Source organism: Salmo salar, chromosome ssa10, assembly GCF_905237065.1.
Source record: "Salmo salar chromosome ssa10, Ssal_v3.1, whole genome shotgun sequence".
Classification (NCBI taxonomy): domain Eukaryota; kingdom Metazoa; phylum Chordata; class Actinopteri; order Salmoniformes; family Salmonidae; genus Salmo; species Salmo salar.
The window spans coordinates 30,154,067-30,181,675 of NC_059451.1; the positions used below are offsets into that span (position 1 = coordinate 30,154,067).

The window sequence follows — 27,609 nt, forward strand, 5'->3', positions numbered from 1 at the left end:
CTGGATGGAGGGTTGCGTTGGCTGTAGGATGATGTGGTCAGAGTAGAATTACATTGTATTATCAGGGTTGTTTTTCTTCAAACGACACCATGAATGGAACCTTCTATTCATTCAGAAACAACCCCATTCGATATCGATTGTCACCAAATGCGTGTGAGTAACATTCAGCCACACACTGTAGTGTATCACCACCACCTCATTATGATGACTTATTTATTTAACCCTAATCTATCCTGGTTAATTTAACAACCATTTCTCATTCTCAGGCAGAGAGGATATTAGGAAGCCGAAGCTTAACAGGAGCAAGGGTCCACACACACCACATCTCTGATCTCTCCATCTGACCTCACTCACTCATCACATCTCTGATCTCTCCATCTGACCTTCTCTCTCACTCACTCACTCACACAATAGAATTATGGAAAAACTACAGCTCGACCGAGATAAGGAAGTTACTCCAGTGAAATACAGTAAATGTCCACTGACTCATTGCTGCTCCCTATATGCTCTTTATTGATCTAGGCAAGTTAGTTAAGAACAAATTCTTATTTAAAATGAAGGCCAAACCCTCCCCGAACCCAGACGACGCTGGGCCAATAGTGCGCTGCCCTATGGGACTCCCGATCACCTGTTGTGATACAGCCCAGAATCGAACCCTGGTCTGTAGTGACGCCTCTAGCACTGCGATGCAGTGCCTTAGACCACTGCACCACTCAGGATACTTGAAAGGTAAAGTTTACATATCCCAATAAAGGCCCAGCAGCAGTGAATGGACATTTACGGTGTAGCGGGTTACCTGTTGCTGAGCTCCTGTGTGTAGCTAGTTCCCTTGACGTCCACATACAGCCCGTCTGTCTCAGGCTCTCTGTCTGAGGAGTCCCTCTCACTCACACTGTACAGAGTTTCGCTGTACATAAGCCTCAAGGTAAAGCTAGACCGATCTAGATACCAGTCCCCTGGAGAAACAGAGCGTTGCTAAACTCCCCTGATTCTTCTGCACCCAGAAAATAACTGCCTAACAGAACGTTCTAACCTCTCCTGCAGAGCTCTCCCAGCTGCTCACATAGCTACACAATGCATGGAGCGAGAAAGAAGGGGAGGGGACAGACTTTGAGACATGCAGCTGCTTACCTCAGTGTGTGTTTGTAAGACCGTATCCTTCAGCAGATGTAGGTGTGTCGACAAGCAATCCTCAGTGAGCCTCGGTGCTCCAGTTCAGTCCCCTCCTCAGGCTCTGCTCATCTACACTTCTCCCATCTTACACAGGTTCTCATCTCTGTCATGTGGTTAGATCTCTGGAGCTTCAGAATCCAGAAGCTTGCTGTTTGAAGCCTGCTGCCCAGCAAAGTCTCCTCTGGGCTCAGTGAGGCTGGCGTTAGGGTTTAGAGCTGGAGCTCTCTGTCCATGGCTAAACTACCGGTTACTTCTACTTACTGAGCTCTGGTGCCTCAAGGTTTTCACAAATGATTGGCTGGAGAGGGAAGGGAGGAGGGTTTGGAGGAGGGAGGCTGTTTTTCCACCTCCTTTTCTCCCTGTCTCTTTTGGTATGCCCCAGCCCACCTCTGATGTCACTGGTCTGAGAAAAAGAGAGGGGATATCAGAAGAACCTCCCCCTAAAAGTTTATTTATTTTAAGGAAAAAGGTAGGTAGGTGGTGAAACTTCAGACTTCAAGAAATCAGTTTGAACTTACTTTGTTTGGGGTTAGGGACAGCAGACACACACAGGTCCAGGTCTGCCCCTTAACCCCCATCCCACTAGTACTCCAAAACTCACCAGCCTCTTTCTGGCTAACTCCTCTGTGCTTCTACCCCTCTGTGAGTCAGAGACTCCGTCCTTCCCTTCCTCCCCAGCCTGTAGTGATAGGGTTCATGCTGTGCCACAGTAATTCTGATGTCGTCTCAGGGTTTACAGCAGCTTCCTTTAGACACTATGTAATACAGACAGCTGTGCATGAGTGGGTGTTTATGTGGTGTTTGTAGGTCACACTACTTTGTAGAGAGATGCAAAGGAGGCTCCAGGTGTATGGAGAGACCCTCTTCCTCACCTTCCCTATCCCTCCCGTTTCCTCCTCCCTCCCTCAGCCATATGAGATGTCAGAAAGAGAGCAGATCTACATGTTTTGGAGAAAGTTTTTTTGGGGGGGTGGTGTCAGACTAGTTGATAATTAAACCCACCAGATGGGGAGTTCTATTCATGTACCACACACTTCCAGATAGAACACTGGAATGAGAAGAGGGGGATCAGGGGAGAGGAAAGTAGGAGAAGAGGGCCCTTTTTTCCCCCTGGGACTTAGTAACTGCTTCCTACTCTTGTCCTAGATTTGTGTGTCCACACACGTTCTGGGCAGACTTCACTCTTGCATGACTAACTGTAGTCATCTGTCTGACACGCTATGAAATTACCAGTAATGGCGGTTAAGCCTTCGTTGTCTCTCCCGCTCTCCCCATCTCTCCCTTTCTCCTTCCCTATATCTCCCTCCTTTTCTCCCCTTCTCTCTTTGCTTCTAATCAGAGTTTGATGGTATGACAGGCTCTATGTTCAGTGGTGCTGGGCGGGAGATAAATAGAACAGGGATAGAAAGCAGTAGAGAGGAGGATAGAATGACAGATATATGGAGAGGGAGATGTAGGAGACAGCGTGATGGGAGAAAGCGACAGGCAGTTAAATGGTCCTGTAAATTAATCTCAATTTCCAGAGATGGAAACCAGCTACTGCCTTTGTCTCCTAATGATAATATTTATGTAATGAGAGACTGAGAATCTTAGAGCTGTAGTACTGTCAGGGTGAGAGAGACCAAGAGAGATGGAGACATCAAGAAAGAGAGGGAGTTGGCTGGGCTATGAAGAGGAGTGAAGAGCATGTCATTAACACTATACAGTGCCTTCAGAAAGTATTTGACTTTTTCCACATTTTGTGTTAAAGCCTGAGTTTTTTTTCAAATTGATTAAATTTAGATTTTGCGTCACTGGCCTACACACAATACCCCATAACGTCAAAGTGGAACTATGTTTTTAGAAATGTTTACAAATTTAATATAAAATGAAAAGCTGAAATGTTTTTTAGTCAATAAGTATTCAACCCCTTTGTTATGGCAATCCTAAATAAGTTCAGGAATACAAATGAGCTTAAGTGGCATGGACTATGTGTGCAATAATAGTGTTTAACATGATTTTTGAATGACTACCTCATTTCTGTTCCCTACACATTTATCTGTACAGTCCCTCAGATGAGCAGGGAATTTCAAACACGTATTCAATCACAGACCAGGGAGGTTTTCCCAATGCCTCGCAATGAAGGCACCTATTGGTAGATGGAAAGAAAATAAATCTGACATTTGAGTATTCCTTAGCGCATGGTGAAGTTATTAATTACACTTTGGATGGTGTATCAATACACCCAGTCACTGCAAAGATACAAGTGTCCTTCCTAACTCAGTTGCCAGAGAGGAAGGAACCCGCTCAGGGATTTCACCATGAGGCCAATAGTGACTTTAAAACAGTTACATTTACATTTAAGTCATTTAGCAGACGCTCTTATCCAGAGCGACTTACAAATTGGTTACAGAGTTTAATGGCTGTGATTGGAGAAACTGAGGATGGATCAACAATATTGTAGTTACTCCACAACACTAACCTAAATGACAGAGTGAAAAGAAGGAAGCCTGTACCAAAAAATATAAATATAAAAAAATATATATATATATATATATATATATATATATATATATATATATATATATATATATTCCAAAACATGCATCCTGTTTGCAATAAGGCACTAAAGTAAAACTGCAAAAGCTGTGGCAAAGAAATTAACTGTGTCCTGAATACAAGGCATTATGTTTGGGGCAAACACAACACATCACTGAGTACCACTATTCATATTTTCAAGCATGGTGGTGGCTGCATCATGTTATGGGTATGCTTGTTATCGGCAAGGACGAGGGAGTTTTTGGATAAAAATAAACAGAATAGAGCTAAGCACAGGCAAAATCTTCAAGGAAAACCTGGTTAGTCTGCTATCCAACACACTGGGAGACATGCACTTTTCAACAGGACAATAACTTAAAACACAAGGCCAAATATCCACTTGAGTTGCTTACCAAGATGACATACAGTTTTTACTTAAACCGGCATGAAAATCTATGGCAAGGCTTACACATGACTGTATAGCCATGATCAACAACCAACTTGACAGAGCTTGAAGAGTTTGGAAAATAATAATGTGCAAATATTGTACAATCCAGGTGTGCAAAGTTCTTAGACTTACCCAGAAAGACTCACAGCTGTAATCGCTGCTAAAGGTGATTCTAACATGTATTGACGAGGTAATCAAGATCAAATCAAATTAAAAAATAATTTTTCTACTTTTAGAGTATTTTGTGTAGATCGTTGACAAAAAAATCTAATTAAATCTATTTTAATCCCACTTTGTACAACAATGTGGAAAAAGTCGAGATATGTGAATACTTTCTGAAGGCACTGTATACAGTTTAGTTAACACCATCGCTCAACACTCATGTTTGTGTATATATGAATGACTAAATTGCCACTAAATTGTGAGTGTGTGTGTGAGAGAGTGATCAGAATGTGTGTGTTGACTAAGGAGTAGGGCTTAGTCAGTATGTGGTCTGGAATGACCTCTGCTCCCTAGTGTTGTTTTGAATCATACCTCGGTCAGATGGGCCGTGTCCTCAGTTGGCTGGAACAACAGAGGTCTGAGAAATGGAGAGGCAAGGAGAGAAGGAAAGATTGGTTGGTCTGCAGGGCAACTAATGCAAACTTTTTCACTGAGTCAGCAGTTTCTGTTTTCTGTTTATGTTCATGTTTGTGTGTGTGTGTGTGTGTGTGTGTGTGTGTAAGAAAGTAAATGCTGAAGTGATGTTAGTTCCCATGGCAATGGCGAAGGCACATAAAGATGTCGGCCACCATGTACTTACCACAAATGCCTTGTTTGCTAAGTTCGCCATATTGTACATTGCTGTCGTTACACTTTTTTTGTAAAGGCATTAGCTCACTACACATGATCTCAATTCTAGCTCCAAGATGGCGGCAATTTGGAAAAACAACTAGATTGTGCTGTTTTACTGGCACATTGAACCATGTTGCACGCCTTTGTTTTAGCACTACCCACAGAGTTCTTAAACTATGATGTCATCTGATTCCTCCATCTTTATGCACCTTCGCCATTACATTTGTTACTCTAGTATGTGTTAGTGTTCCAGGATTCTACTTAGCCTAGTTTAATAGTGTTTACCCATGACTGTCTACAAGTCAGACTGTTTCCCTCTCTCTCACTCTCTGTAGGGATGTATCTGTCTGACCTGACATATATAGACTCAGCGTATCCCTCTACTGGCAGCATCCTGGAGAATGAACAGAGATCCAACCTCATGAACAACATCCTGAGGATAATATCTGACCTGCAACGCTCCTGCACCTACGGTACACACACACACACACACACACACACACACACCACTCCCTGCTCCATACCCTAAGACTATTTTCTCTGTCTCTGTAGATATACCAGTGTTGCCTCATGTCCAGAAGTATCTCAACTCAGTCAGGTACATTGAGGAGCTACAGAAGTTTGTGGAGGATGACAACTACAAGTGAGTAGTGGCTCTGTTACATTAAGGGAGTTTGATAAGGTGACATTTATTGGAAGTCATAATCAGGTGTGTTTAGTGTCTGCTTCAGGTGTGTGGCATGTGGTCCTCATGGGTTGTGTTGTGTTCAGGTTGTCGTTGAAGATTGAGCCAGCCACCAGCACCCCTCGCTCTACTGCCTCTAGAGAGGACCTCGTAGGTCCTGACGCTTCTGCGTCTCCTCTCTGTGGCCATAAGGGCCCCATTGCAGACGGAACCAAAATCCCTCCCACACCCCCCTCCCCTAGGAACCTCCTCCCCTACGGACACAGAAAGTGTCACAGCCTGGGCTACAAGTGAGTAACCTCAACACTGCGGACTCACTTTAGCTCACTTAGGCATCCATTACCCCTTCGTCTGAATTGTATGCCATAATCACCCCTATGAGCTTTCTTTTAGGGGGTTTGCAAATTTTACTGCATTGGTTCATTATCATGTTTTTAATAGTTATTTTGTTTCTCTGTAGTTTTATCCATAAGATGAATACAGTGGAGTTTAAGAGCGCTACGTTCCCCAACGCTGGTTCTCGTCATCTATTGGATGACAGCGTCATGGAGAGCCACACCCCTGCAAGAGGACAAGCAGAGAGCTCAACGCTCTCCAGCGGCATCTCACTGGGTTAGACACACACAACTGTGTTTTGATTACTGTCTGTTGTTTTTATTGAATATTTGAAACATACAATATACTTGCAGTGAAGCAGCTCAACAACTACATCACATTAGTCATCTAACAGCCTCCCATCCAGAGCGACACACAGAAGCAACCAGGGTCAACGCCCTGCTCAAGGGCACGTCAACAGATCTCCCACCAGCCCTCCAAGATCCCCCCACAGTTCCACAAGATCTGCCCCTCAACCATCAAAGACCCGCCCTCACATTCGCCCCACCCCGAGAAAAATAAACAAATACAATAATTCCATTCCCCATCCCCAAGACCCCTCACCCCCCCCAATGCACCAACAAAATGAACAAAAGAGAAAAAAAGACAAAGGAAACAACAATGCAAAAGACATCAAATCAAGGACAACAAAAATCAGAACAGCAAGGCCAACTGAATATGTTTGAGTGCATGTATGGCACTATTTACGTGTGTGTGTGTGTATTTGAATGAGGGTCTGTGTATATTGCATGTGTACAAACACCTGCACAGCATCAGCCTCAGGCAAAACGGAATTAACTGTAACAACACTGCCCCTCAGTGTCATTCAAACGTACTTTTTGTTTTATTTTGACTGAATTTTTTTAAGCTTTTATCTTTCACCGTTATTCTATCCCCCGCCCAGCAACTCCACTCCCACTTGTCTCCAATCCCACATCCCAACCCTCAGCTTCCTTTAGCCCATCCCACCCATCTCTGCTGGCCACCCTCTTCAGATTTCTGTGCACCATATATCTTTCAACTATGCTGTGAATTTGAACATAGAATTTCAATCTGTCTAATCGAATAGAATCCACAGATTGCGAGTTGAAGATAAATACTTTTCCTATTGGTATATTAGTAATTGACTGACCCGGTCTCTCCAGATCTCCTAACGGTACTATTTCTAGGGTCAATTTTAGATCAATGTTATGCCTTTTCAGCCATTCCTGAACCTGAGACCAAAAACAGACTACCTGAGGGCAATACCAAAATCAATGGTCTATTGATTCTGTATCCTCACAACCAAATCTGAAGAGCTTCGATGATTGTATGCCCCAAATATTCAGCATTTTGTTGGTGGCAAGAATTCTATAATAATTTTATATGAAAAGCACGAAGTCTTGAATCTTACGTAATTTTATAAATCAACTCATACACCCTGTACCATGGGAAGAGATTTTTGCTGTACCAATTCCAACTATTTTGCAATCTGTATGGCACAGTTGTCAATATCCTGATCCTCAAATGACACTGGTATACTTTCCTATATATGCTATTTTTATTCCTCTGTCAGTTTTTTGATCCTTTATATTGGGCAGACAGACCAGTTCCCTACCTCCTCCCGCTGCCACCTGCCTCCTCCAGTTTTGGGGTACAATTAGTTGTGATCTTGGATTGAGCAGACCTTCCCATATAATTCTGGTAACTCCATGAAAGACATAACTCTACCATTCCAATTTACAATATAATTTAAAAACAAAATACACTTTTCAAACGTATTTCCCATAAATACCAGTATTTTATCAACCAGCACATTTGAGTTCAGCAGCAATAATTGTTCTATCTTTTCAGGGGGATGACATTGAAATTGTAGCCAGCACTGCAATGCTGGTTTGAAAAAGAGAGATACTTTGAAAAAAAAGTATTTTCAATTAATCGAAAATGAGACATGGCAATCTGCACAAAGGCAAAAAGGCAATTTTTAAACAATGGATGCTCTTATTAATCTACTTGAGAACCATTTAGGGTTCAAGTAAAACTTTTGAATAAGTGAAGCTTTTAGGGAGAGGTTTAGTGCGTTTATATTTAATCTCAACCCACCCAATTCATATTCATTATATAGATAGGCATGCTTTATCTTGTCTGGTTTAGCATCCCAGATATATATTTTTTGCTCATGTTTTGAAAAACGAATCATCAGGAGTAGGCAGTGCCATAAATGAGTAAACTGAGATATGACTAAGGAGTTAATCAGGACAATTTTTCTGTAAATAGACAGGTATAACCTCTCCATGGTTGCAGGATCTTGTTTATTTTTACAAGTTTTCTATTGAAATTCATTGTGGAGAGCTTATTTGTATCTTTTGTGATATGAATACCAAGTATGTCTACTTTACCGTCAGACCATTTTATAGGTAAACTGCAGGATAATGTAAAAGTTGTATTTTTTTAAAGATCCTATACGTAATATTGTACACTTATCATAATTAGGTTTTAGTCCAGAAAAGTTATCTAGATCTTCAATGAGACATTGCAGGGATCTAGCTTGTGGACTTAATGTAAAACTTGAGTTATCGGCATACATGGACACCTTTTTGTTTTTAAGCCTTGGATTTCTAATCCTCTAACGTTATTTGATATGATTTTAATAGCTAGCATTTTGATGACCATAACAAATAGATATGGTGACAGTGGGCACCCTTGTTTAACCCCTCTTGACAATTCAAAACTCTATGTAGCCACTATTTACTATTTTACACCTGGGGATGCAATACATTACTTTTACACATCTTATAAGAGAATCACTTAAATTGAAAAAATCCAGACATTTATAAATAAAATCTGGTCTTTATCAAAGGCCTTTTCAAAAATCCACTATAAATACCAGGCCTGGCTTCTTAGATGTTTCATGATCTGTTATTTCTAGTAGCTGTCGTATATTATCTCCAATGTATCATCCATGTAAAAAAAAAAAAAAAAAAAAGTCTGATCAGGATGAACAATACCTGGTAAAACCTTTTTAGTGCTATGCATTTCGCTAGTATTTTTGCATCACAACATTGAAGTGTAAGAGGAGTTTTTAAGATAGACTGGATCTTTATATTTGCCATCTGGGTCTTGTTTTAATAATAGTGAAATCAGAACTTTCTGCTGAGTACCTGACAGACTACCATTTCTATAGAAGTAGTTAAAGCAAGCTAACAATGGAGCTTTGAGTATATAAAAAAAGGCTTGATATACCTCTACCGGTATGCCATCAAGCCCTGGGGTTTTTCTAAAATGAAAGGATTTAATAGCCTCAAAGTTATTCCTCTGTAATTTGGCCTTCGCATTGATCTTTCTGTACATTTGTTAATTTTCCATTTTTATTATTTGGAAAGAATTCCTTACAGTAATCATCATTCAGTGGGTGAGGATGAGACCGAAAAGAGAACATCTGCTTAAAATATTTAGCTTCCTCTTTTTTTAAATATAATTCGGAGAATCATAGATGACTCTGTCTTCAGTAATGAGTTTATGCAAATTATTTGTGTTGGCGATTCAGGAATAATTTGGGTGCATTTTTCTCCATATTCCTTCCAGTTTGCTTTATTTTTGTAATAGATTACATTAGATCGTTCTTGAATAAGTTCCTCCATTTCTTTTGGTTTTTCCTCTAACTTATTTTCTATCTCTGTAGTATTGTTTTAATGCTATCTACCTGTACTATTAGTTCATGTATTTCCCTGGTTAGTCTTGTCTCTTTAGCCAGAAACTGTTTTTTAATTTTTTTATTATTGATGAATATTGAATTGAATGACCTCTGAAGGTACCCCAAACAATAAGGGGATTTTCTGAACCTATATTGAACTGGAAAAATTCATTTCTAAATTATTTTGTCTTAGTTAAAAATAAATTGTCCTCCAGTGAACTTAGATTAAATATCCCTGTCCATGTGGAAATTATGTGAAGGCCAATTAGATGATGATCCAATCGCATTCTGTCTCCTATGAACTTTTTTAACCTTTGATGAAAGAGACAAAGTAGTCAAGATGACTAGCATAATTTAGTCTCCTCCATGTATATCTCAGAAGTTTGGGGGTTTTTTTGTCTCCAAATATCCACTCTTTCTAATGTGTCCATAATATTTGTGATTTCCTTAGGGATAGCCCCCTTTTTTTCAATTTTCGCCTAAATGACATACCCAAATCTAACTGCCTATAGCTCAGGCCCTGAAGCAAGGATATGCATTTTCTTGGTTCCATTTGAAAGGAAACACTTTGAAGTTTGTGGAAATGTGAGTTGAATGTAGGAGAATATAACGCAATAGCTCTGGTAGAAATGCAAAGAAAAAAACAACCAGTGTTTTTTACCACCATCTTTGAAATGCAAGAGAAAGGTCACAGTTATAGCCATCGCTCTGGTTGTAATTCCGATCGTGTCCACAAGATGGCAGCAGTTTACGTGTAAAGTTTCAGATGGATAACTTGAAGTATGACTTAAGACTTTTAGTGTGAAGTCCCCAGGTACATTTGGGCAAATCGTGAAGGAGACATTCGCATTCATATTCCATTTTTCTGCAAGAATATTGTTAAATCTGTGTACAAGTATTAGTATCCATATAAGTTCAACATTTGCAAAACAACCAATTTTCATAACTACATAACTCTGAATATTCTTATTTTTGTCCAAAATGAAAAGGCATGCTGTCGTACAAGGTTAGTAGCTACATTTTACGACATATACATGGTTTCCGGATATTCCCGTAAAGCCCAGCTCATTGGCCATCTAGCTAGCTTTGTTTGACCCTGATTGATGCTTATTTGACAAAGATACAGTCGTTCAAGTGATCGGCGTGCCATGAAGGTGTCGCTCTCTGACCAAATATGGTGTCCTATAGGATATACTACACCCCTAATGAAATAGTGAAATCTTGTTACCTTCTAGGATCTCTGAGGAATAGATACGAATGTGATTTGACTCGTTGAAACAACGTTTAGGGTGAGATTTTCACAGATTCCTTTCTTTGCAAATTGAACAAGTGTAAATACAAAATCGATCGTGCATGCTATATCGACCTTTTTAGGATATGAAAAAGGATTTTATCTAACAAAACGACACTTCATATCTTTGGGAACCTTTGGATGATACATTCTGAAATTTTGCTCTGATTTATGTATACATTTCACAGAGGTGAATTTATCAAACATATCGCGGTGAAAAAACTGTTTTGTTAGCATCTCTCCTCAAACAATAGCTTGGCATTTTTTTGCAGTAATAGCTACTGTAAATTGGACAGTGCAGTTATATAAACAAGAATTTAAGCTTTCAGCTGATATAAGACACTTATATGTACCGACATTTGTTGTTTCTCTAAAATCTGCGATTTTGACATAACGCGCTGCATGATTTACAACTGTCCCGTTGACGGGACTCCGGTCCTGAAAAAGTTTTAACGGGCACGGTGTTGATAGTTTGAGTGATTTCCTTTACGGTCCATTGAGGTACTTAACACTGTTATAGTCTCCCATCATAATGATTTGATCATTTGTTGCCTGTAAATTCAATAAATTGGTATAACATTTTTGTTAATTAATATCGTCACACCTTTTGAGTTCCTTTGTCCATGACAGAAAATTATTTCACCACCCCATTCCTTTTTCCAAACAATTTCATCTAAGGATGTAGAGTGAGTTTCCTGTAAACAGTATATGTTATATTCCTTTTCTTTTAGCCATGTAAAGACTTGATTATCTTTTTTATAATCTGCTAAACTGGTACAATTATAACTGGCTATACTTATTCCCTCCTTACCATAACTAGATACTATTCTCAGCCTAAATCGGCCATAATTAGCGCTTGTAAAGTTATTGCCATGAGGTATTATGACGGTCAAAATTGGATTTCAAATGTCTGATATTTACAATTCAAGAAACGGGTTCTAGCAATATTTGTTTTATTCCCTTTCCTGTTTGCCTGTGAGCCAATGCCACAGATGTTAGAAAATTGAGTCAAGATATTATGTGTGTGGTAAATATGAGTAGGTTGTGTATGATATTGGATGTGATTTAGTGAGTGTGTATGATATTGGATGTGATTTAGTGAGTGTGTATGATGTCTGGATAAGAGTAAGACTATAATGTGTGATGTCCAAATAAGTAATAACCCAGCCAGTTTGCATGGTTGACTGTCTATGTGTGTAACGTGAAGTGAGTATAGCCTTAATATTCAGGATGATAATTGTAATTCCTATCATATCACCACCATAGTTGCATCATAATTACCTTTTTAACATCATTCCTGTCTGTTGACTTTGACAGTAACACGTCTCTGTCTGTCTGCAGGGAGCAGTGAAGGTTCAGAACTCAGTGAAGAGATGTCCTGGCCAGCCTTTGAGAGGTAACAATCTGTACAGAACACACACACACACACACACACACACACGATGTGTGAAGATCTTTGACCAAAGCTTAGCCTACAGGCAAGCAGCACTTGCTGCCTTCTGAGCTGCTCTCCTGTCCTAGTCTCTCTCACTGGCTTCGTGCTAGTGTGACAGAGGTTTTTTGGTAATGCCTAGGCTTCAGCTCAGTGGGCGAACACAGTCTTGACGTATTGAGGTTCAAACACAGTAACAGGTCACAGAAGCCCTTATGTCCCACAGTCCGTTGATCTGTACCAAAAACAAATGTCCTGAAAGAACCTGAACAACCGTCCAGAACCCAACCCTCACGCTTTGCCAAAACGACAACAACCTTAACACTAATCTGAACCTTTACAATGAGCCAAGCTGAGAGAACCCGACCATAACAGTGTTCCGTGCCCCCACCCTGTGCCTGTCCCACCCTGAACAGGACTCGGTTCTATCACTCTCTGGGGCCTGTGACCCGCGTGGCCAGAATCCCCTACAGAGGAGGCCTGAGGCCCAGCAGGTACACACACACTGCGCCCCTACTCCTCCTCTACACCCCTCTCAACCACCTCTCCACCCTGCCATCTGCTGCCCGCATATCCCACAGCTCCTATCTCTGCCTGGGGCCAGTGTGCTTGTGTGTGTGTGTGGGGGGGGGGGGGTTTGGTTCTTCTATCTTCTAAGTCCCAACAAGTATAGTAAAACAAGGGAAATTCTCCCTTGTGGGGACATTTCCCACGTCCCCATGGGGACAAACGCTATTTTAGGCATAGGGGTTAGGGAAAATAGGACTTTGATTGGAAATGAATTTTAGGTTCCCACGAAGATAGAAGATCATAACATATAATCAGGTGGTGGGCCTCTGTGGGTGATTCTCCGTTAAACCAGACCATTTTGGCAACACTCTTGCTCTCCCTGTATGGCATATCTCACACACATTTTAATGACTTGTTTACTGTTCAAACATTTGATTTGGGATCGTCAATGAATCATTATGCAATGTGGACCCTGCAGGTTTTGTAAGAGGTGACAGATTCAGAATGTTCCAGTAAGTTTCCAGTGTCATACTGCTGGTAGCTCTGCTCTATGTCAGTCAGGGATGACTATAGACTTCTATTCTGTTCTGCTATAGACTTCTATTCTAGCTCCATACAGTTATGATGGATTGTGTTCTCTCTAATGCTTCACTGGTTTCCTTCTTGCTCCCACTGGCTGCCCTCTTCTTACTCTCTGTGATCACAGCCAGACAGACTCTGCACTGGAACCTCCCAGGAATCTATTGAAAGGAAAATGCTTCTGTGGAATTGATTCAAAGCAAACCAAATACTGCTGCTACACAGTTGATTGAATATGCAGATAGGGCAGTCCAGATATTGATTAATGAGGAAACTTCCCTGCAGATTCCGACTGGCCATACTTCAGACAAAGTGCTTTTCGTATTTCTGTGAGTGCATGTTTGTTTATGTCCTTGTCACGGTGTGTGTGTGTGTTTCTGTATGAGTGTGTGTGTGTGTTGTAACCCTGCTGTGTTCTGCTGTAGCTCGGCAGAGTCTGAGGAGTTAGCGGTGCACCTGTACCCTGGAGCCGTCACCGTACAGGGAGTCCTACGACGCAAGACTGTCCTCAAGGAGGGCAAGAAACCCACGGTGAGAGCATACATCCCCACACACACAGAACATATTGTACGTACAGACAGAAGGATCACCAAAACGTGTACTGTACAGACAGAGGACACACACACACACAGCCAGCCATCTGTTTTGTCAGGGTTGTACCTGTAGCTGTGTGTTGATGGTGAGAGCCCAGCAGTGCTGTAGAAACACTCTCAGGACTAAACAAAATAGTACACCTCAGAGACTCATAAATACATTCAAACCACCAGCTCCCTTTTCTCTTTCTTGCTCTCTCTCCCTCTCTTCTGTTTCTCTGCCCTTTCACTGTGCTACCCCTGTTCTCCGTGCTCTTTCTCTGCATTCTTTCTGCCCTCTTCCTGCTCTCTTTCTCTTCCCTCTCTCCCTGCTGTATCTCAGCTATCTCATCTATTGCTGTCATCCCGACTGTTATTTGTATTTAATGAGCTTCTCTCTGCTGTCGCTCTGGAATGGAAACTCATCTGTACATGGTTATATGCCTGAGGCTGGCAGAGCTGACATAAGGTTATGTAAGGGTGGCATAAGGTTTACAGTAGGTGACATAAGACCTGTTTTCTTTGATATAACAACTTCTCGGTCTCTCTGTATGATTCCCTCTTTCTCTCTTTCTTTTGCATATGCACGCAACACACGCACAGTCAAAGCCACACTCCATTAGTCTTTTATTACTCTGTGAGCCTGTGTTTCCTCTCAGCAGATCTCGTTTAGAACCGATACTTTATTCTCCAACCAACCAGGCCTGGAAAAACCTCCACCCAAACCATCAATGAACATAATCTCTCTCTCCTTCCCTCCGTCTCTGTCTTGCGCTACATCTCACTCGCTCCATATTTACTTCTGTGTCCCTGTCTCTCTGCTGAAGCAAACAAGCGGCAACAGAATTATATCTGTAGCCAACATAACTCACAGATTTCCACTATAACATCAATTTAGATTTGCGTCTGTACTGGTCTATGTAGTAGCCTAAACTCGGTCTTCAATAATGGACTACTTGTTATAAGCATATCCTATTGATTTATGTGTACTGTATGTTGCCCTGAAACTAGTTTTATGTATTAGGAGTATCTATAAAGTTGTATTGCATTGATAGACTGGTGTAAGTGACTACTGCGTGTGACCTATAAACCCTGACCTCTGACCCCTGTGTATATAGGTAGCGTCGTGGACCAAGTTCTGGGTGGCTCTGTGTGGAACTCAGCTCTACTTCTACCCTGCCAAGTCCCTAAAGGCCACAGAGAGAAAGCATGTAAGTCTCTCTCAGCCCTCCCACTCTACACCTCCCTCCCTCCATCCCTCCATCATCCAGTCTCCCTCCCTCCCTTCCACACACTCTGGGTCTCCAGACCTGGCTGTTGCTGCCTTATTGTTCCAGTGTGATAAATCCAGCCAGCAAATGAAGCAAAGGGAAAGAGGGAGGGAGCGAGAAAGTGTGTGTGTGGACAGTATCAGTTTGACAGGGGAACAGTACTCACACAGCAGATTTGAAACTGCACAGGAGCTCAGAGGAAGGAGAGAGCGAGAGGAATGAAAAACTAGTGGAGCGCCTGATGAAGGGATGTTGTCATGGGCCTAGGGGCTAGCGCAGTGGGAGGGGATGGAGGGATTTTAAGAGTGGAGCAGCATCTGGTAGCACTCATTGGATAATGAGACCAAGGATATAATCCTAGTCCTCTGTCACTCGCAGGGTAATGGGAACCTCGTGGCAGGGAAACACACACATACAGCGCCATCTTCCCTACAAACTGAATGCAGTCTGCAGAGACAACTGTTTTCAAACTCTCACAAATGTTGTTTTTTTTCTGTAGTTTGTCTTAGGTTTCAGAAATAATACTTGTATAGGACTAAAAGAATCAACAATAATATCAGAATGCTCTTCTTTTCTTCCCTCTCTCTTCTCTTTTCTTCTCCCTCTCTTTTCTTCTCCCTCTCCCTTCTCTCCTCTTCCTCTCCCCTCTCCTCCTCTTCCTCTCCCCTCTCCTCCTCTTCCTCTTCCTCTCCCTTCTCTTCTTCCCTCTTCTCCCTTCTCTTCTTCCCTCTTCTCCCTTCTCTTCTTCCCTCTTCTCCCTTCTCTTCTCTCTTCTCCCTATCTTCTCTTCTCCTCCTTCTCTCCTCTTCTCTTCTCCCTATCTTCTCTTCTCCTCCTTCTCTCCTCTTCTCTTCTCCCTTCTCTTCTCTTCAGTTCAAGTCATCTAGCAGTAAGAGTGTGTGTGTCGTGGGGTTAATGGCCATCATGGCAGACGACCCTGAACATCCCGACATCTTCCTGCTCACAGACTCTGAACATGGTGAGACTGACTGTTTGATTGACAATTAATCAGCCAATCACATACAGACAGGAATGTTCCCCCAAACTACTTCTCTCCATTCCTCAGATGGTCTGGATGTCCTTAGTGTAAATCCTCAACACACCCCATACATACTCTCTCTCACATGCACTATACACCCATATTGTATGCAAATGTGATCACATGCATACACACTTATACATGTGTGACCCGACACACATAAACACACACAGGTTCCTGTCTGTCTGACCCAGCAGTATCCCTGTCTGCTATGTGTACTGCATGCCTGTCATATCTGACCGTCTGTCTTTTTTTCCCTACACACACACACACACACACACAGTCTAAGTCTCTGTTCTCTTATGTTCTGTATTGCGGCAGCTTCACGGCTCCTGCTGTACACAGATGGGGATGGGAGACTGAATCCCAGTTCTCTGCTACAGTGACATCTTGTGACCGTGTGTCTCTGTGTTTCCTAGGTAACACCTATAAGTACCAGGCAGGGAACAAAATGAACGCCCTGCTGTGGTTCAAACACCTCAGTGCTGCCTGCCAGAGCAACAGACAACAGGTAACACACATACACACACTCACCCACACATATACCCACACCAACCAGCCCTCACACTTTTCTCTCTCTCTCCAGGTCCCAGCCAATTTGATGTCCTTTGAATGAGTGCTGCTGAAGAGGACAGAACGATAGAGAGATAAAATAAAGGAATAGGGGAGGAGATGAGAAGGAGGGTTAGTGACTTAGCAGCAGGAGCTTTCACTGCCATGACCCCTGACCTATACACCCTGACCCCAGCCCCACGGCAGCCCCACCTGCCACCACTGCCTTAACTTAAGGAGCCGTGTGTATGAGTGTGTTGAAGCAGTGGTTAATTTGGCTGCATAGATTACTGAATGGGGGAACTACACCACTTCTTCTCCTTTCTCGTTGTCTCCGTAGTTTTTTCCAGTGGACTATCAACCTCGTGGAACTAGGGGATGTCTCCTCTCCTCTTTCTTGGGATGGATGGACATTATTTATCCTTTATCCTTGTTTTTCATCACTCCCCCTCTTCTTGACACACCGTGGTCTGGTGGAAGACAGTCTGCACTTTGTAGGGCAGGACTCACACACAACACACACACAAACAACACTGGACTAAGCCAATGGAATGGGATTTTAAACACTTTTCTTTATCACACTTTGACTCACACACACAAGACCCCAATGGTGTCTTCACACACTTGACATGAGTTGGGCTCACAAAACTGACACTTTTCGTTCATTCACAAATGCACAAATGTACACACGCGCGCACACGCACTCGGACAAGGGGTAGTGAGCGTGTGATTGCAGCATTGTGAACATGAAGGGCTCTGATTCTCAATCTATTCCAGCAGAATCTACTCCCACACACACAACCTGAATGTCTCCTACTGTTTTATATTCCAGAGCCTCCCCTCCCCTTCTCGGGCCTATGTATGTGAGCGCGTATGCTAGGTCACATCACCGACACCATAAACCCAGTGTCTAAGCTTTCCTCTATTCCACTGTTATGGACCCAGTTATCTCTTTTAGAAATAGGCTTTTGGGTTATTCTCTGGACAGCCGTCTGTGCTCTGTCCACTTGTTACGGCTCTAGATTCCCCAGAACACACACACACATTAACACTAAAGACTTGAAAGCTGTGAAAAGGTGAACGATAGAGCAGAGTGAAAGATGGGGGAGTGTTGAAGGGATTCTTGGGGATTTTGGCAATGAGGCCCTTTATCCACTTCCCCAGAGTCCGATGAACTCATGGATGCCATTTGTATGTCTCTGTGTCCAGTATGAAGGAAGTTGGAGGTAGTTTCGCAAACCAATGCTAACTAGTGTTAGCGCAATGGCTGGAAGTCTATTGGTATCTACTAGCATGCTAACAGATACCCATAGACTTCCAGTCATTGTGCTAACACTAGTTAGCATTGTCTCGCAAAACTACCTCTGACTTCCTTCATACTGGACACAGAGACATACAAATGGCATCCATGAGTTCATCGGACTCTGGGGAAGTGGATACAGGGCCTCATTGCCGAAATCCCCAAGTATCCCTTCAACACCAGACAAATAATTTTATCTCAACTTGTTGCTTTAACATGAGTGGGAGATTCAGGTCCTGAGCTAACCTGCTTCACAACTCTTGAGTGTGTTTTATACACAGAGACTGCTACATATATACACACACACACACACATGAAGCTATCTGGAGCCATTCAGAATTCATTTTAAGGATTTTGTTTAGTGTTTTAGTTTTGTTGTTGTGTTGGATGAATTGGCAGTATTACCCTGTAGATGACATGCAAATGTCTAGCTTGTTTTAATTGTCTGTTACATTTCATTTTTGGTTTCTTCACTTTTTCTGACAATTGTATACCTTTTTTTAATTTACTTGTTTTGATTTTATTGTTGTCGTTTTTTAATGTTTTCTCACCTATGAGTTTCTCACATAGGAGTACGGTACAGAGCTACTACACTCTAAGGCAGAGTTCCATGGCAGCCTCTAGACCTTTCCCCTGGTCCATACTCCTGGCATCTTCACAGGGGTGTGCCAATGTACCAAACACATTTTAATTCAGATTTGGGAGCAAGTGTTACAATTAGAACAAATTAAATGAATATGTTTTAGGGGAAAGGAGGAAGGATGGTGTAGTAAAATACATTCTGATACTAGTCATCTCAGAAAGGACTTAACGCTTTAATAGTGATTTATCCTACATTATAAACTGGGTGGTTCGAGCGATGAATGCTTATTTGGCTAAAGCCGTGGTATACCAGACCGTATACTGTACCATGGGTATGACAAAACATGTATTTGTACTGTTCTAATTACGTTGGTAACCAGTTTATAATAGCAATAAGGCACCTCAGGGTTTGCGGTATATGGCCAATATACCACAGCTAAGGACTGTATCCAGGCACTCCGCGTTGCGTCTTGCATAAGAACAGCCCTTAGCCGTGGTATATTGGCCATATACCACCCCCCCCCCCCCCGGGGGCGTTATTGCTTAATTCTCTCCTGTCTCTGTCTCTCAACTTGACAGTCAGGTTAGGTCCTGACTTGTAACAATGATTTACATCTCCCATCTGTTCCTATAGCTATGTTTGTCTCTTTTTAGTTAGCATGTCTATTTTCTACACACAGTCGGAGGTCCAGCAAGTTCGCATAACATTCCTCACACTGTACTGAACTGTGTGTTGACACTGTACTCTAGCAGCAAGAGACTCCATCTCCCATGGGCCTAGTGTGGCAGCCGTTGTCTCTTAGGTCCTCTAGAGGCTGAGCTAATGGGAGTAGGTAGGTAGAACTTATCCCTAACCACTGATATATAGGGTCAGACCTTTATTCACCCCCTAATGGTTAGGATTGGGCTTGGTGTAATCTGATCCTAGATCTGAGGCTAAGGGCAACTTCTACATACTCCATTTCAATGACCTACAGAGGCTCATTTCAGATGGTCAACTCCTCAGCTCCTGGTAGTTATCCCAGCATGACCCCAGACACATCTACAGCATCAGCTCCATTAACAGCTACGCTCCAGCAGGGCTCTGTCATACACAAATGAGTGGATGAGGAAGCCAGAGAAAGAAAGAGAGGAATGAGAGGGGTAGTGTTAGTGGTACAAAGGGATGAGAGAGGGAAGTAATAGTATGAGTGTGTAAAACCTCTTTAGGATTAGATAGGCAAAGCCTCTAGGCTGTCATTTCCTCACTGTTGAGCAGTGGGTAGAGCTCTGTGGTAAGTGGTATGGCATATTCTATGTGGAGTGAGAGTGTATGAACAGAGAGTTGAATGAATCTAGTACAGATGGTGGGGTGTAGTGAACTCTGATGCAACAGAAGCTGGACAGCGAAGCAATCGGACAGAAGACCAGCAGAGGCGAAAGCAGTCTGTTTCCCCTCTGTTGTCCTCTTTTCCGCTCCCATCTCGTTTCCTCTCACATCACTACTCCCCTTCACCACCTCTTTCTCCTCTGGACATAGAGGGCTTCAATGCAGGATGAAAAGGGTGAGAGATGAAATGCAAGAAAGGTATTATCCCATGTTAGTGTAGTGTCAAACAGGGCGTGAGTGATGTTTGCATGTATACCAGTGTCATAACTAACTTACTATTATAGGTAAAGGGTTAGGAGTGCCCTTGAGCTTTTACAATCTGTGAGGGTTGGCCTTTTTGTTTCTGAGAACTTTCTGAATGTCAAAAAGATTTGTAAGGTTTCCACATTGTAACCAAAGTTTACATGGTTTCTGTGTCTATGTACAAATGCACAACTGTGTGTACTGTCTGAGTGAAGTTGCTTTTTGGATTTGTCTGCAGCTCTCATTTTTATTTTCCTTTACAGTTCAGCTGAGGTGACTGGTTTACACAGGAGGGGGATGCCGTGGTATTGTGTGTGCGCTGTAGGGATGGAGAAGTTGCCCGTAGCCATAGTTCAGCATATTCCCTCCAAATCCTAATTTTAACCATAGGGAAAATATATAACTGACCTTGGATCATTGTCTCGGGCGACGTCTACCTACTCTACTCCATATGGCTCAGTTGGAAAGTGATGTTTATGATGTGTTGAAGACGTCACTTAGCTCTGTCCATGCCCCATGAACTGTGGGGTGTGTCCATGTGCCATCCCTCTACCACCTGTACCCTGACCCTGGTGAAGACCCACTCATGTCATGTGGCCCAGGTTTGCACTATGACCTCTGAACTGAGTGATGTGACCCGAGTCTCATCCAGACAACCAATAAACACTCTGCCCTTTTTATACTCTGCCCCTTTGGTTCGCTTTTATTTATTTAAACATGGTTTCAGCTTTCAGCTAAATGTGGTGTATGAATGTGTGTGTAGGGCCAGGAATTTTGACCTACCACATGAACTGTTAAATGTCCTGGACAGTGCTTGTGGTTAGAAAAAAGCTCCTATGTGTGTGTGTGTAAGCTGGTGTTAATACACTTTAGGTCCTGATTGACCTACAATCTTTCCTACTGAAATAAACCTACTTGAATTGTTGAACTAGTGTTATAGTTTTTCAATTGACTTGATCTCAATTTCTCTCAATTCAATTCAAATGGCTTTATTGGCATGGGAAACATGTTCACATTGCCAAAGCAAATGGAATAGACAATAAACAAAAGGGAAATAAACAAGAGAAACTTAAGTAAACATTATACTCTCAAAAGTTAAAAGAATAGCCATTTCAAATGATATATTATTGGCTATGTAAAGTGTTGTAACAATGTGAAAGTAGTTGAAGTATGAAAGGGAAAATAAAAAAATAAAAATAGGTTGTATTTACAATGTTTGTGCTCCACTGCTTGCCCTTTTCTCATGGCAGCAGGCCACACATCTTGCTGCTGGGATTGCACACTGTGGTATTTTGCCTAACAGATATGGGAGTTTATCAATGTTTGATTTGTTTTAAAATTCTTTGTGGGTCTGTGGGAAATATGTCTCTAATGTGTTCATACATTTGGCAGGCGGTTAGGAAGTGCAGCTCAGTTTCAACCTCATTTTGTGGGCAGTGGGCACATAGCCGGTCTTCTCTTGAGAGCCAGGTCTGCCTATGGCGGCCTCTCTCAATAGCAAGGCCATGTTCACAGAGTCGACATAGTCAAGGATTTTCTTAATTTTGGGTGTTCTGCCACTGTGTACTCTGTTAAAACCTCTTCGGGATCGGTGTCCCTTCCACGGGGCGGTTGAGCTAATGTAGGCTAATGCGATTAGCATGAGGTTGTAAGTAACAAGAAAATTTCCCAGGACATAGACATATCTGATATTGGCAGAAAGCTTAAATTCTTGTTAATCTAACTGCACTGTTCAATTTACAGTAAAATAATACCATGCTATTGTTTGAGGAGAGTGCACAATTTTGAACATGAAAAGTTATTAATTAACAAATTAAACACATTTGGGCAGTCTTGATTAAAAAAAAATTACAAATGCAATGGTTCATTGGATCAGTCTAAACGTTTGCACATTCACTGATGCCATCTAGTGGCCAAAATCTAAATTGCATCTTGGCTGGAATAATACATTATGGCCTTTCTCTTACATTACAAAGATGGTACAAAACGTACTTTGTATTATCTTTTACCAGATCTATTGTTATATTCTACTGCATTCCTTTCACATTTACATAAACTTCAAAGTGCTTCCTTTCAAATGGTACCAAGAATATGCATATCCTTGCTTCAGGGCCTGAGCTACAGGCAGTTAGATTTGGGTATGTCATTTTAGGCAAAAAATGAAAAAAGGGGGCTAATCCCTTAAGGGCCAGATAGCGTTCCAATTTGCTCTGTTTTTTGGTTGATTCTTTCCAGTTATCTTTTTGCTTTCTCATAATTTGGTTGGGTATAAATGTTTTTATTTCTGTTTTTGGATTAAAATGTATTTTTCAAAATGGATATTTTTTTGTAGCCCTTTTTCTCCACTATTTCATGATATTCAATTGGTAGTTAGTCTTGTCCCTTCGCTGCAACTTCCGTATGGACTCAGGAGAGGTGAAGGTCTCGAGCCATGCGTCTTCCGAAACAACACCACCCTACAAAGCCGTACTGCTTCTTGAGACACTGCTTACTTAACCCAGAAGTCAGCCGTACCAATGTGCCAGAGGAAATACCATACAACTGGTGACCGTGTCAGCATGCATGTGCCCGGCCCGCCACAGGTGTCGCTGGAGCGCGATGGAACAAGGACATCCCGATGCATTGCCTTAGACTGCTGCGCCACTCGGGAAGCCCCTAAATGTGTTTCTGTCCTGGTGGTCTGTTTGTGAACAGAGCCCCAGAACCAGCTGGCTGAGGGGACTCTTCTCTAGGTTCATCTCTCTCTAAGTGAGGACTTTGTGGTGGAACGTGTGGGCATCACTTCCTTTTTAACTGGTTGTAGAACTGGAACAGCTCTTTTCTGGATTTTGGTAACTAGCGGTATAATCCTAATTCTGCTCTGCATGCATTGTTTGGGGTTTTGTGTTGTACACAAAGTATATTTTTGCAGAAAGTCTCAATTGGGTGTTTGGCCTATTTTGTGAATTATTGGTTGGTGAGTGGACCCCAGACCTCACAACCATGGAGGGCAATGGGTTTGATAACTGATTTATGTATTTTTAGCCAGATCCTAATTGGGATGTTGAGTTTTGTTCCTTTTGATGGTATAGAAGGCCCGTCTTGTCTCAGATTGTTGGGCTCCCAAGTTGTGCAGCGGTCTAAGGCACTACATCTCAGTGCAACAGGGGTCACTAAAGTCCCTGGTTCGAATCCAGGTTATATCACATCCGGCTGTGATTGGGAGTCCCATTGGGCGGTGCACAATTGGCCCAGCGTCGTCCGGGTTTGGCTGTGGTATGGAGGTTGCAGCATCATGCTGTGGGGATGTTTTTCAGAGGCAGGGACTGGGAGACTAGTCAGGATCTGGGGAAAGATGAACGGAGCAAAGTACAGAGAGATCCTTGATGAAAACCTGCTCCAGAGCACTCAGGACCTCAGACTGGAGCGAAGATGCACCTTCCAACAGACAATGAAGCTAAGCACACAGCCAAAACAACACAGGAGTGGCTATGGGACAAGTCTGAATGTCCTTGAGTGGCCCAGCCAGAGCCCGGAGTTGAACCCAATCAGGAGAGACCTGAAAATAGCTACGCAGCGACGCTCCCCATCCAACCTTACAGCTTGAGAGGATCTGCAAAGAAGAATGGGAGAAACTCCCCAATTACAGGTCTGCCAAGCTTGTAGTGTCATACCCAAGAAGACGATGCTGTAATTGCTGCGAAAGGTGTGCTTCAACAAAGTACTGAGTAAAGGGTCTGAATACTTTGTCATTATGCTAAAGCCACTTTCTACCACTCTAAATTCCAAGCATCTGCCTCTAACCCTAGGAAGCTCTTTGCTACCTTCTCCTCCCTCCTGAATCCTCCTCCCCCTCCCCCCCCCTCTCTGCGGATGACTTCGTCAACCATTTTGAAAAGAAGGTTGACGATATCCGATCCTCGTTTGCTAAGTCAAACGACACCGCTGGTCCTGCTCACACTGCCCTACCCTGTGCTTTGACCTCTTTCTCCCCTCTCTCTCCAGATGAAATCTCGCGTCTTGTGACGGCCGGCCGCCCAACAACCTGCCCACTTGACCCTATCCCCTCCTCTCTTCTCCAGACCATTTCCGGAGACCTTCTCCCCTTCCTCACCTCGCTCATCAACTCATCCTTGACCGCTGGCTACGTCCCTTCCGTCTTCAAGAGAGCGAGAGTTGCACCCCTTCTGAAAAAACCTACACTCGATCCCTCCGATGTCAACAACTACAGACCAGTATCCCTTCTTTCTTTTCTCTCCAAAACTCTTGAACGTGCCGTCCTTGGCCAGCTCTCCTGCTATCTCTCTCAGAATGACCTTCTTGATCCTAATCAGTCAGGTTTCAAGACTGGGCATTCAACTGAGACTGCTCTTCTCTGTGTCACGGAGGCTCTCCGCACTGCTAAAGCTAACTCTCTCTCCTCTGCTCTCATACTTCTAGACCTATCTGCTGCCTTTGATACTGTGAACCATCAGATCCTCCTCTGAACCCTCTCCGAGTTGGGCATCTCCGGCGCGGCCCACGCTTGGATTGCGTCCTACCTGACAGGTCGCTCCTACCAGGTGGCGTGGCGAGAATCTGTCTCCGCACCATGCGCTCTCACCACTGGTGTCCCCCAGGGCTCTGTTCTAGGCCCTCTCCTATTCTCGCTATACACCAAGTCACTTGGCTCTGTCATATCCTCACATGGTCTCTCCTATCATTGCTATGCAGACGACACACAATTAATCTTCTCCTTTCCCCCTTCTGATAACCAGGCGGCGAATCGCATCTCTGCATGTCTGTCAGACATATCAGTGTGGATGACGGATCACCAGCTCAAGCTGAACCTCGGCAAGACGGAGCTGCTCTTCCTCCCGGGGAAGGACTGCCCGTTCCATGATCTCGCCATCACGGTTGACAACTCCCTTGTGTCCTCCTCCCAGAGTGCTAAGAACCTTGGCGTGATCCTGGACAACACCCTGTCGTTCTCCACTAACATCAAGGCGGTGACCCGATCCTGTAGGTTCATGCTCTACAACATTCGCAGAGTACGACCCTGCCTCACACAGGAAGCGGCGCAGGTCCTAATCCAGGCACTTGTCATCTCCCGTCTGGATTACTGCAACTCGCTGTTGGCTGGGCTCCCTGCCTGTGCCATTAAACCCCTACAACTCATCCAGAACGCCGCAGCCCGTCTGGTGTTCAACCTTCCCAAGTTCTCTCACGTCACCCCGCTCCTCCGCTCTCTCCACTGGCTTCCAGTTGAAGCTCGCATCCGCTACAAGACCATGGTGATTGCCTACGGAGCTGTGAAGGGAACGGCACCTCCATACCTTCAGGCTCTAATCAGGCCCTACACCCAAACAAGGGCACTGCGTTCATCCACCACTGGCCTGCTGGCCCCCCTACCTCTGAGGAAGCACAGTTCCCGCTCAGCCCAGTCAAAACTGTTCGCTGCTCTGGCACCCCAATGGTGGAACAAGCTCCCTCACGACGCCAGGACAGCGGAGTCGATCACCACCTTCCGGAGACACCTGAAACCCCACCTCTTTAAGGAATACCTAGGATAGGATAAAGTAATCCTTCTAACCCACCCCCCCCCTTAAAATATTTAGATGCACTATTGTAAAGTGGTTGTTCCACTGGATATCATAAGGTGAATGCACCATTTTGTAAGTCGCTCTTGATAAGAGCGTCTGCTAAATGACTTAAATGTAAATGTAAATTATGGGGTATTATGTGTAGATTGATGAGGGGGGGGAATGATTTAATCAATTTTTGAATAAGGCTGTAACATAACAAAATGTGGAAAAAGTGAAGCGGTCTGAATGCACTGTATATACAGTGTTATTTCATGGGGGATTCGAGTCTAAATATCCAGCAACACTTTCTACTCCATCCCATTCCATTGGTCCCAATGCAATACACTAGGCCTATGAATTACATATTGGTTTATAGAGAGAACTATTCAACGGGTTCCAGGATTATTTTCCAGCACCATTGCACAGTGTTTTAGAGACTGACAGACAGGGTCTGGTGGTGCTCCAGTTCTCCCTGTTAGAATAAGCAACAGAGGACTTGGAAACCATATCAAGTCCTGTAGAAATGGCACTATGGCTCCTGAGTGGCGCAGCGGTCTAAGGCACTGCATCTGTGCTAGAGGCATCACTACAGACACCCTGGTTTGAATCCAGGCTGTATCACAACCGGCCGTGATTTGGAGTCCCTTTGGGCGGCGCACATTTGGCCCAGTGTCGTCCGGGTTTGGCCAGTGTAGGCCGTCAATGTAAATAAGAATTTGTTCTTAACTGACTTGCCTAGTTAAATAAAGGTTACATTTAAAATATATATATATTATGAGTAACCTAATTTATGTTCCTTTTTAACTCCGTCTTCTAGTGAGTTTTTATACAAACTGTGATCTCCTACCATTCTGAGAGATTTTAGACTGTCAGAAAAGGTGGTTGTAATGTTATTAATTTGGTTGTTATTCCATTGGTTACTTCAAGGCAGATGCCCTAGGGACAGAGTGGTCCACAGTTATTGAATATGGCACTTTTAAATGTTAGAGCAATCACTAGTATAACCTTTCTCGTGAATGACCTCATTACTGAGGTCAGTAATGACTACAGCTTTTCATAATCTATCAGAAAAGGAGAAAGGGTGGGGGGGACAGCCTCTATTTACTTTATTCAACATGTTACTGGGCCCACCCATAACCGCGGCCATACTCTGGACCTGGTTATTACCAAGGTGCTTTCTATTGACATATCCTCTATTGTTGATGTTGCTTTATCTGATCACCACTGTATTTTTTACTACCCTGTTTCCCATAGCACAGGGTAATACTGAATGCATTATTAAGAAAAGCTATCTTATCTCTGAAAATGCTCCATATTTTGAGTGTATTAACAATATTCTATTCCGCCTTCCTCTTGTGATGTTGATAACTTTAATAGCATTACTAAGGGCAACGATTGATGCCACAGCTCCAGTAACGTTGAAAAAGGCCACATCCAAACTCCGTGCCCCTTGGATGAGTGAGGAAATTGCAGAAAGGCGCAGCGAAGTGGAGAAAGTCAAAGTTGCAGGTCCATTATGAGAGAGAACTTATCATACTGTACCAGTCAAAAGTTTGGACACACCTATTCATTCCAGGGTTTTTCTTTAGTTTTATTATTTTCTACATTGTAGAATAATAGT

General features: G+C 43.0%; 2 protein-coding genes across 5 annotated transcripts in view; one reads left to right on the forward strand and one right to left on the reverse strand.

Moving 5' to 3' along the window:
• angptl1a (angiopoietin-like 1a) overlaps positions 1-1,473 on the reverse strand; it is a 41,560-nt gene extending 40,087 nt beyond the window's left edge. Inside the window, exon 1 of one of the 2 annotated variants that reach the window (XM_014216818.2) lies at positions 1,132-1,473. The gene's annotated coding sequence lies outside the window, so the exon portion shown is untranslated. Of the gene's footprint in view, positions 1-796; positions 1,081-1,131 lie in introns of those variants that run through there. The other variant, XM_014216819.2, reaches the window with a different exon arrangement.
• ralgps2 (Ral GEF with PH domain and SH3 binding motif 2) overlaps positions 1-18,143 on the forward strand; it is a 145,908-nt gene extending 127,765 nt beyond the window's left edge. For 2 of the 3 annotated variants that reach the window (XM_014216814.2, XM_014216816.2), the window contains exons 9-19: positions 5,308-5,445; positions 5,525-5,615; positions 5,744-5,947; positions 6,118-6,269; positions 12,338-12,392; positions 12,845-12,922; positions 13,943-14,048; positions 15,208-15,300; positions 16,234-16,339; positions 16,819-16,910; positions 16,986-18,143. In XM_014216814.2, coding sequence (XP_014072289.1) covers positions 5,308-5,445; positions 5,525-5,615; positions 5,744-5,947; positions 6,118-6,269; positions 12,338-12,392; positions 12,845-12,922; positions 13,943-14,048; positions 15,208-15,300; positions 16,234-16,339; positions 16,819-16,910; positions 16,986-17,015 — 1,145 coding nt within the window. In that variant the 3' untranslated portion in view covers positions 17,016-18,143. The remainder of the gene's footprint in view (positions 1-5,307; positions 5,446-5,524; positions 5,616-5,743; positions 5,948-6,117; positions 6,270-12,337; positions 12,393-12,844; positions 12,923-13,942; positions 14,049-15,207; positions 15,301-16,233; positions 16,340-16,818; positions 16,911-16,985) is intronic. The other variant, XM_014216817.2, reaches the window with a different exon arrangement.
• The last annotated feature ends 9,466 nt before the right edge of the window (positions 18,144-27,609 follow it).